At 35.9% G+C, this 11,916-nt stretch overlaps 1 protein-coding gene across 1 annotated transcript in view; it reads right to left on the bottom strand.

Moving 5' to 3' along the window:
* The window catches only part of GPC3 (glypican 3), a 427,782-nt gene that overhangs the window by 121,791 nt on the left and 294,075 nt on the right, over positions 1-11,916 (bottom strand). The window contains exon 5 of the mRNA XM_015596824.2: positions 3,869-3,994. Within this exon, the coding sequence (XP_015452310.1) occupies positions 3,869-3,994 (126 nt within the window). The remainder of the gene's footprint in view (positions 1-3,868; positions 3,995-11,916) is intronic.

Below are 11,916 nucleotides of genomic sequence, written 5' to 3'. Positions count from 1 at the left end.
GCTATATCCTAGAAGCAAATGTTTCTCAAGCCAAGATGGGGTGGTCGCAGGGAAGTGAGCAGGACAAATGACAGTCTTATGTGGTATTCCCTGAGATTATATCTATGAAAACACTCTCTTCATTCATATTTCAATTGATAAGAGATAAAAATTCATGAGATAAAACATTCATAAGAGATAAAAATTGAAAGGATGTGAAATGTGACCTTATTTAAAGAGATAATGACTTGTTTAACTCTTTAGAAGTTGAGAGACCTATATATCCACAGTAGGAGGGTATAAATAGCTCTGATAACACAGCTGACATGAATATTTATATTTTCTTCAGTTTCAATATTTTGCTTTTATCAGTTATCTTCAGTGGCAAGTTTCATTTCCTTTTAGGACCCTTGATTTTCATAAACCTCCTTGACGAAAAGTAAAATATTTTCAAAAGAACACAAACCCAGCCTATAAAGATAAAATAGTTACAACCCACTTGACAATATAAAGTGGCAACTGTTACTTAAGACTAAATTACAGACTCAGATACAGAGAACAAACTGGTTGATTGCCAGAGGGGAGAGGGGTTGGGAGGCTAGGTGAAAAAGGTAAAGGGATTGCGAAGTACAAATTAGTAGTTACAATATAGTCATGAAGACTAGAGTGCAGCATAGGGAATATAGTCAATATTATTGTAATGGTTGTGTGCAGTGCCAGGTGGGTACTACAGTAATCGGAGGGATCATTTCACAAATTATAGAAATGTCTAACCATTGTACTGTATACCCAAAACTAACATAAAAAAATAAATAAATGTAGTTGTAAGTAATAAATTCATCTCTTTAAAACTAAAAAAAAAAAAAAAGACTAAATTAATGAGAAATTTAATGAAAAGCTCTGGAAAGTTTTTAACTATAGAGGAGACATGCAGCACAAAGCTAATCTTTATAAATGGTACAAATAGAGGGCACACATGTCCTCAGGCTACAGAACTTCATATTATTAAATGTATATTCCTAAGTAATTTTGAAAATATCTATCTAGTTTAACATTGTTCCCTAGTCCCACCATCGCATTAGGTCAGTAATTTAAGTATGGGTTAATTATAACCCGAGGTTACTAACCACAGAAGAGTCATTTCCTGGATTACATTACCTTTATTCTGTCTACAAATATGTTTGATTTCCTTCTTCCCTCCTTCCCTTCCTTCCTTCCTTCCTTCCTTCCTTCCTTCCTTCCTTCCTTCCTTCCTTCCTTCGAGAGTATATATCAATAATACAAGTTGTTTTGGAGAAATATAGTTTTCAGAAGGATAAATGGGAGTTTGAGATAACAGCTTTTCTCCATACTATAATATTTATTTTATTTAATAGCCTAAGATATTTGAAGTTAGCATATTAAACAAAACCATTTTCAGTTAACAGAGTTCTTTTAATGGTGCAAAGTACATTTGTCTAACTTTCAGACTCATTCAAATGTAGCAGGCTTTGGATTCCACCATGTGATAGAAGAAAACTTTCTCGGTTCCAAGGCAACATCCTTCACAATAGAATACTGGATGCGAAGCAGTTTATATGAGTAAAATTCAATTTAAAAAAATGCCACTAACTCAAAAAATGTTGGCCTGGGAAGAAATTATTCGGAATTAACTAAACTGGATCATCTGACATATTGGAAGATAAATCCAATCAGGTTACAACATTTGCTCTAAACAATCACAACAATGAAGAAATCAAGATTAGTGCTTGATAAATACTAGACGCTCAAATATTCGTTATATGAGTAAATAAATGAATGATGGATTATATTAATAAATAAATGTATTGAAAACTAAAATTTCCTTTTTCATAAGGACCATAGTTAAAAGATATGCTGCTTAAAACAAATTAGCATTTAGGAAGTGCTCATTTTTCCCATATTAACATACCAATGGGTAAGTAAGCAGGATGGTTTCTCATTAAGTTTATGCGAGAAACATATATTTGACCTGTGGGCATTTTCTCTTTAAATATTATATTGTTTATACCTATTCTAAAGCATCTGCTTTTTATAAAGCCAAATATCAACTGTTTTTCTCTGACAAGCTAAAAAAATATATCGTAATAGTTGGGCACATATTCATAATTCTACTTAGTATCTGATGAGCCTTCAGGATGATAAACATACATTATTTTTCCAGAACGGAATGGGCTTCATGAGATCATTAATCCTTCCAATCTAATTCATATTTGCTAGAGGAAAGTCTATCTCCTTGCAAGTTCAGTGCCTCAATCCAGGGTGGCATGCCACCTTAGTCTTATTAGCATCTCATTCTCAGTAAAGTAGCTTAGTTGAGAAATGAGGTGTTTTCTGGCATGTGTTTTACCTTATGTTGGGAAGAGGGAGGGTGGAAGAGGAAGGCAGAGAAGTAACATGAACTGAGCTTGCAGCATATGCCAGTCTACAAGGGACTTTAGATTTATGACCTCACCTGACAGTTACAACAACCCTGTGAAATGCCCTTCCTTTATTGAGAAGTACCCTTTAGACTTTCTAAGTTAAGTAACTCACCCAAGGCCATACACAGTAAGTAGCAGAACTGAGATGCAAACCCAAGTTCATTTGGCTCAAAAGCCTTCCTCTGTCCATTACATTACATTGCTAATCATTTCCACTTAGTAACACGATTAATTATCCTATGTCTTGATATTGGTTCACACTACAATGTAAGCTTGTAAAGCAGTTAACTTTCCTGTCTTCTTCACCCTCATATCCTTAGCACCTAATTTAGTGCCTAACATATAGTATCTCAAAACATAAATGTTGAAGGTACAAATGAACGAACGAATGAATGAATAAGGAAAAAACACACGTTGTCAGAGCTACAGGGGTTATAATCCAACCACAATATCATTTTTTAGATGGGGAAACCAAGGCCCAGAGAGGTTAAGTCACTTGCCCTAGGTTAAGCAACTAATCTGTGAAAGATTCAGATCTCGAGTTTAAGGTGTCTTCTGTATTCTCCTTTAAAACATGCTACCACTTGTACAAACACTTTTTTAAAGCATGCTCATCAACTCCGTGCGGTTTCCTAAGCATTCTACCTTCCTGCTTTAATTCCTTAATTGCAAGCTACTTCTTACACATGCAAAGCAATGGTTAAGAATATCATTAGCCTACTAGAATGAAAGCTCTGTGAGGACAGAAAATTTTGCCTGTTTTGTTCACTTCAAGATGACTGGCACTTAAAAGGTGCTCAGTAAATATTAGCTGGATAAATTAATATATATAATTTCCTTTCTAGCAATGAACAAATTCTTCACAGACAATGAATTTTAGCATGAATTATACCATGGACATGCAAATGATCAAATATTTCAATAAAATTGATCAGTGAAATAGTACTCTTCCTTCCTTCCCCTTTCTTCCTTCCTCTACTTTCATCTCTAAAACAAGAAAAAAAAAATGACGGTATCTATTTCATAGGATTGGTGTAAGGATAAAGAGAGTTAATACAGACAAGTATTAGCATGATACTTAATATGGAGTTAACTCTCAATAACTGATAGCAATTAGTTTGAATATGACTTCTTCAAATCAATTAATAAATGACAACCCATATAACGAGAAGATGGAAGAAGCCAAAGACAAAAAAAAAAAAGTTGCTTTATGCTTTATACTTTGCAAAACGTTCTTGAATACACAGTTCTCCACATGCTTCAAAGTTTTTACATTCTGAGGGTTATAAGTGATAGCAATTGGCATGCATAGATACTCATGTCCATGTTTTTCCTAGAATTTTTCTTGTGAAATTAATGGAGGCAGATGACATAACTAACTCTGAGATGAATAAATAATTATTCCTCAAATATCACTATATTTATCATTCAAAAAAGATAAAGATTACCTTTCCACAAGTTCTTGTCCATTCCAGCAAAGAGTGTCATTTTCGGCCACAGGGCTATGGCTGCAGATGTAGCCAGGCAAAGCACTATAGAAGCTGATGAAAGATTTCAACTTCTGAATTAGTTCCCTGAAAGAAAAAGAAAACATCTGTACGTAAGAGGCAAGTAAATCCAGTATGAGAAAAGTTTAATTTCCCTATCAGCATGACAGAAAAGCTCTATCAGGCTGATTAGAGCAATAAATGACTTTCAAAGACATTCTTGGCTATAATGCCACAATTAAGTTTTTTAAAAAAATCAATAAAATGATATTAGAACATGTTGCCTGCCATATAATGTGTTATTCTGATCAGAAAGATGATTTAATTCCAATATTCATTTCTAACATGTTCAGCTTCCTTCTTTGTTCAGAATGCTGTTACCTACATTCTCAAAGGTGCTGATTACAAGGCACACTGGAGCACTACATATCTTTTGGTTTCTGAGTGTAATTGAGTGCATTGATTGTAATTTACAATGCTATTACTCTAGAGACAGCCCCTTTCCATATAGGCTTTGGCTAATAGCTGCAGATCAGAATTGTTGGGCACTCAGAGCAATATAAGCTCTATGAAATTTTCCTGACAATACTGTCAGAGAAACTGCTGGAGGAGGAAGGTTTATTTGTCTGTATGTTGTGGTTCCTGTGGTAGGAAGGAGTGGAACTTAGTATATTTTATTATTTACTTGCTTTGTCTTTTATGCTCTATATGATTGTGTGTGTGTGTGTGTGTGTGTGAGAGAGAGAGAGAGAGAGAGAAGAGAGAGAGAAGCCGACTATCATATTATATATGCAAATATATATGAACACATACACACGTAAATATCCAGTCAAATTTCCCATCCATTATCTTGTTTCAAATATACATGGACACACAAAATAAAACACTATAGACTGGAGAGAAGTGGATATACTTATAAAGAAATATTAAAATATCTATGCAATAGATGCCCAGTGGTAGACAAAAATAAAATACTCTGTTTTCTAAAGCAATGTTCCTGGTAGGAAGAAAATTAAAGAGCTCTCATATCTAAGTCTATCTTAAGTCTCTACTAAGTTTTTGGAGACACTGGCCAGGGAATTTGCTGGCAGTGGAGTAATTATTCATTACTATCTCCAGGCTAAGAATGGATTGGCCTGATATATAGGCCTGAACTTTTAAGGAGCCAGAGGTCTGAACTTTGTTTGGACACTGGTGGGAGTCCTGAGCCCAGAAATGCCTTCTGAGGGTTGTTTCAGATATGACCAAAAGAGGAAGACTGATGGAGATGATTTTCTTGCATTTAATGCCATATTCCATTTTATTATCATAAAAAAAATGCATTTCAAATAATGATTTAAAAGACAGCTTGCAATACTCAGCACATCTTCACAAAGGCTTGAGTCACAGTAAAGCCAGGGTGATAGGACAACTCAAGAAAGGTTACTGAGACATATGTAACTTCTGATACCCCAACAGTTGCTTCCTCTTATGCTCAAACCCCCTCACACCCTACTCCTGGTGGCTGAGCTCCATCAATCTTCAAAGTGAAGAGGCTCAATACAGAACTCTGAAAATAAAAGTCAACATTATAGTTTCTCACAAAGGAAAAAGATGGGTTCAATTAACACTAATAGGAGAGATGCTGTGTTTTACAAGGTATTAATACAGTTCCCAAGAGTGGAAACTGAAAGACTAAAGGCTGAGGCTGAGTAATTCCCCCCACTACATGAGGAAATGGAATATGCCCATTAGTCTATAAGAAGTGATGGCCCTCTCTTTAATGAAAGGGTTTCCCTTAAGCCTCCTCCTACCTCCAAACTCTCTCACTAACATAGCACATAGTAACAAAATTGAACTCATAGCAAAGCTTTCCAATTTGATTTTCCTAGAAGTTTTTTTTAAAGTACTTTGAACTCCCAGCCTCTCAATCTTGAAGTTTTCTTAGTTGATTATAAAGATCATCAAAAAATTGGAGAGGATTCAGAGTCTATCTAAATGTCAAGGGGATAAGGGGCTTCAATAAACAAACATAAGACCTCCCACTTTATTATGGAATGATATTACTTGGTGGGGTCAAGATAAAAGTCAAACACCACAAATAATGTGAACAATGTGAACACAGTCTGGGTCATCACATTCTAGAACTCAGGAATCTCTTTGAAACTTAAGGTAACTTGGGGAAGTAAAAGGTCATCCTACTTTACAGGGTAATTATTACTGCCACAGGGCATACAAGATGTACCTAGGAAGCAATTGTGTTTTAAAAACTTTTCCTTACTTCATTATTTTCAATTTAGAACACAGTTCGTTTAGCAACCATGCTATAATGATGGCTAGAATCTAAGGACAGCCCCTTAAAACCTGTTAGGAGTAGCAGCTAAGAGCACTGATTTTGGAGCTTAATCCGCGTGAGTTTCAAATGCCAACTACTCCTTCACTTACTTAGCAGTAAAACCTCAGGCAAATTCTACACTTCTCTGAGCCTTAGTTTCGATATCTGTAAAATGAAGCAAATGATAAGTTGCCGTGATGATTAAATGGGACAATGCATGTTGTGTTTAGCATAGTACCTTTCACAGAGTAAACCTCCCCAAATGTTAGCCATTTGGCAATTTACTACCATTATTATAAGCCTGTATAATATAAATATACTATATATGAAATACATATTAAATTTCAGATGAATTTATGCATGAAAGAAAATTAAGAATTTTTTTCATGGTCCAGATAACTTTATGTGTACAAGATAAATGAATCCTCCATCTTTTGAGGAGGGTATTAAAAAGCATAACCATGTTCTCTTCCAAAATATTTTCCTGATATTCTTTCTCAGGGTAGTTAGCTATTAGGCTGTGTAAACCACTGAAGTAATCTGGTATAGCAGTTGGAATGGTCTTTGCTTGGTAGAAAGGTGGTGGTAGCCTTTACAGGGAATTGTGTCTAAGAATAAGATGTGGAGCATCAGATGAGGAAGGCCAAGATGGAGTTGAGTTTAAAAAGGTAGATTAATCATCAGGGAAATGCAAGTCAATACCACAATGAGATACCACTTCACCAGGATGACTATAATAAAAAAGACAACAAGTCTGGTGAGGATGTGGAGAAATTTGAATCCTAACACATTGCTGGTAAGAATGCAAAAATGGTACAGCTGTTGTGGAAAACAATTTGGTAGTTAAAGGAAAGCATGGAGTTACTATGTGACCCAGCAATTCCACTAGTAGGTATATACCCAAAATAATTAAAAACAAGTACTAAAATAAGTACATGTACACACATGCTCATAACAGTACTATTTACAATAGCCAAAAGGTGGGAAAAGAGAGATGTTCATCAACTGATAAATTGATATACAAATACAAATTCTCTATAATAGAATATTACTCAGCCTTATAAAGAAAAAAAAAGTATTCATACATGCTACAACATGAGTGAACCTTGAAAATATTATGCTAAATGAAAGAAGCAAATCATAAATGACCATATATTATATAATTTCATTAATGTGCAATGTCCAGAATAGACAATTCTACAGAGATAGAAAGTAGATTAATGGTTGCTTGGGGCTGGGTTTGGAGAGGGATGAGGGTTGGGGAATGATAGCTAAAGGTTACGGGACTTCCTCTTAAGATGATAAAAATGTTCCAAAATCGATCGTGGTGATGGTTACACAACTCTGGGAATATACTAAAAAGAGTTGAATTTCATATTTTAAATGGATAAATTATATGGTATATGGATTATATCTCAATAAAGCTTTTATTGAGCTAAAACCTCGAATAAGGGTAGAGAAGAGGTAAAATATGTGTCAGAGAGACTTGTCTACTGGAGAAGGGATGTTTCTTGGAACAGTAGAAGGAGAGATTCAGGAGAGCTGGGAAAGAATCAAGTTTGGATGGGCATGAAATAAAAGCATGGGTACAGAGTGAGAAGAGAAATTTATATGAGCTTCAACTTCAGCACTTCGAGAGCTATAAACAGTGGTTAAAATCTATGTCTTCCTTTATCTTTTAAAATGGGGTCTGCTGGTTTTCTTTCCCATTGTAATATATGCTCAATAGGAAGAAATATAAGCTCACTAAATATTTTCTATATTTAGAAAATATAGAAAGGTAGAAAGGAAAAAAAAAAAACCTTAGTCATAAGTCCTACCAGCCAATCACTATTAATATTTTGATAGATTTCCTTCTAGACTTTTCTCTCCAGTAAAGTTTTATATTTACTTCTTTAAAATCCCTTCTTGATAGGCTTTTTCACTGAGCTCTTTTTGATTCTTAGTGTATATTATTCCATTAGAACTCACTGAGAATCCAAGGTGGATTTGATTAGAAAAGAATCTCAGAATAATGAAATAAATGCAGGTTTTCAAATAAGTCCCAGGGCCTGTGGGATGAAACAATACTCACCTTTGAGAGAACAAGGAGCAGGGCTCCAACATATCTAGCAAACTGGCCAATGCTTTTGAGTCCCCAAGAGCAATGTTACAGTGCAGGACATTTCTTCATGCAAAACCTTCTAAACATAGTGAGAAAATAAACCTTGGTTTCCAAAAGAAAATTTGACTTTTGAAAATAAATCTAGAAATACTCTTTTGCAAGGTAGAAGAAAGACTTTTAAACTGTTGGGGAGTTAATGAGCTTTTCAAAAAAGAGTGACAACAGATGATAATGTCCTCTGACAAGACAGCCCAGAGAGCAGCAGAGTGTGACAGGAGTAGCTTACCTCCTACTGAGTTTACTGAGGTTCTCATTTTTCCTCTTGTTCTGGCATGGGAATTAAGTGTACTTTGTTTTTATCTTTCCTTAAATTAAGCTTTCTATCCCTATGATTACAATTTTAAAAGGAGGTGAGTTAAATATTTCTATTTCTCTCTTTAAAGAAAGACAGCTGAAACTAAATTAAGTGACATATTAATTACCCATATATGACTCAGTCCAGATTTCTTTTCTTTATGCTAGTAGCCCATGACAGGCAACAAAAGAATCTCTACCCATGAACTAAGGCAGTCTGTGCAACAGAATTGTCTCTAGAAAAAAAAAGAGAAAGTTTGGACAATTAGTTGCCCAGAATGGGAAAACAATCCGATTGAAGGGAATGTTATTCGATTCCAATTCCACTTAATTCTAATACATACATGCCAAACACACCATTTGACATATGAATAGCAAATACGGCTCTCGCTTAGGAGAAACCAAACACTTGCTTACAGCAGTCTGCTCAGGAAAAGAGTCTCTTCATCAAGCTTTCCATTCAATGCATTTAATGTGGAACTAAAGGACAGGACTCCTTTGCATGCACAAGCCATTCTGAAATATTGCAGCTGGATACATGTGATGTTCCCTGGAGGGCTCTCACCATCCTCAAGCGGAGAGTCTCCTTCTTGGGTTGTGGGGGACGGGGTTCCCTTTGCTTTCTTGCAATGATTCGCTTGGGTAGGCATCAAAGCAGCACTAATTGGAAACCACTGAAAGTAAAAACAGCCTTTCATCCCCAAGTGAGGATACTAAACTATTCTCCTTTGTCGTTAAGGTTCTTTTTTTTTTTTTTAATATAAAGTAATATGAGCTCATTATTCTTTTTTTAATGAAAATACAGAAAAGCACATAAACTAGTTATAATTAAAGTGATGCAGGATCATGCTTAATTCTGCTGCAGAGAACCTTTCACAGTCCTACTCCAAACTATAATTTTCTACCGTTCCAGAAACTAGCTCATAATTTTTCTCATAGTGTTCCCTTTTCCAGAATACCTTCTGTTCTCTCCTTCATCTGATGAATTTCTACTATTTCTTCAAGGCCCAGCTCAAGAGTTATCTTTTCCAAGAAGCCTTTCTTGACTCTCACAGGAGAGCTGCTAACTTCCCCATCTATGATGCTGCCACCCTTTTCTACATAGCTCTGTTTTGTATGAAAAGTATTTGTCTGTCTGCCTAGCTAGGCTAGGAGCTCCCCCTATTCATTTACTCTTAATCCTTACGCAATACTTAGCATATACATGGTGTTGAAAATGTTGAAAAAAGTAGAGTCCGATTTTGGGCAGAATGACTTATACCAGAACCAAAACTCCTTGATTCACTCAGGACTTATTTTGTTGTTTTGTTCATAGGGTGGAAGGTACCACTGAACTTGCAAAGCTGCTTAGCAAAACCAGAGCAGCAGTTTGAGAAGAAGCAGGAGTCAGCATTGATTTTTGAACCCTGGAGCTAATATCAGTTTTTGTTCTTTTTCTTCTAGGTCATTTACTTGTGTCACCTAATGTATTGGCCCTATAGACCAAGTCAGAGGGGAAGGGGAGGATGGGGAGTGCAGGAAGGGGAAGGCAAGAATACATAGATGTAATTTCACAAGGGTGGAGGGACTGTGTGACTTTCTCACAGGTTAGCAGTTGAGCTTGGTATATAGATGCAGGATGCACTATTCAACTATAGATTTTAGGCCTGGAAAAGGGAAAGATACTGCTCATGTATTCTACCAAACTTTATGGGGGATAAGCGAATGACAAGGCAAACAGTATCATAAAAGAAGTGGTGAAAGAGACATTCAAGAGGGCAAAGGAAAGAGAGGCTGACATCTGAGATGTGCTGAAAATATTAGAGCTGGAAAGGGCTATGAAAATTTCATTTCTTCTACTCTGATTGCATTTCTTGTGCATCTTGTCCTATCCTCACTGTTTTAAATCTGACGACAGTTATTTTCAATATTTATACCTTAAAAGGATGCTGAGACCTATACATAGGCCACCAGTTGAGTATCGAATTGTCTTATGTTGAACTAGGCTATTTCTAAGATTAGTTGTATGTTGCAAACTACCCAGCTGGGGGCAGACAAAACAAACAGATGGCTTCTGAATGCTACCAAAGGAATCCTGCATTTTTTGTGTGTTGTTATTTTAATAAGGTAAACTTGATTTTCAACTCATAATCAGATTCAGACAGCTTGCTCACAACCTCCACATACTAAATGCTACAATAAGGTTCCTTTCCTATTATCGAATCTTTAACCACAGAGGATGGAGCTTTGACATGGGTGTGCAGGGTGCTGGAAACATACATTTTTCTAGACAGTATGAGATGCTGTGCAGAACATACTGAGAAATTTACACAGGTACTAACACTCTGCCAAAACAAGCCCTCCTAATAATATCAGATTGCAGAAGGAAGTGCATTTAGCAAGAGATCATCTTAATCCCCAATTCTCTCCTCTCCCTAAGAGGGTTTACAATGCCTATTTGAGGGAGTTAAACGAAATTAAGACACTTTCCTGCTGTTTTTGTTTTCTTATTCTGCCAGAGAATTCTGAAAGAATGGCTCCACCTCAGACTCTAATGCTTCATTTTGCGAAATATGAGAAACATCATGGGACAGGTTCATGTTTCCAACATTCAAAAGAGCCCTGCATGACTACCACTTACTCAAGTCTACAGGCTTTGGGATTTTTCTTACTACTCTTTCTTTTATTTGGGTGTTAGCAACAAATTCAAAAACTAAATCTAAACAAAGTACCAAATTTGGGTGCCCAGCGAAGAACCCATTTATCAATTTCTTCTCTCCCTGGCGGTGTCAACACCCACAGAGTCCCCCCTGGTCCCTCCACTGAGCCCAAGATAAAAGTCATAGCAGCAGGGTTTTGATGAACTTCCTGCTTAGTCATAAATGTGGCCGTGTTGCCAGGGTAATCTCAAAATGCGACTGGGTAGGTGTGTTCATTTTGAAAAAGCTCTGCAAGTGGTTCTGGTACAAATTCACAAACCACTTTTTCCACGAAGCTTTCAACATCACTCCATGGGCAGAGAGGTTCTGTCTTTCTTGGTAGGCTGCTTCTACAAACTCTGGACATTTTTTTGCACTTATAAAACTGTTTCAGAATTATTTGTATTTAAGTCCATTTACACAATAGACTGATTTAGAGATCAGAGATTGTGTCTTGATTTTCAGTGCCCAATATATATTCTGGCACTAAATTTCTGCTGAGTTGAATAAAGCAATATAAATTACCTTATTACTATATAATATTAAAAAATATAAATAT

This window comes from Pteropus alecto, unplaced genomic scaffold (genome assembly GCF_000325575.1).
Source record: "Pteropus alecto unplaced genomic scaffold, ASM32557v1 scaffold19, whole genome shotgun sequence".
NCBI lineage: Eukaryota > Metazoa > Chordata > Mammalia > Chiroptera > Pteropodidae > Pteropus > Pteropus alecto.
This window is presented reverse-complemented; position numbering and strand designations above follow the sequence as displayed.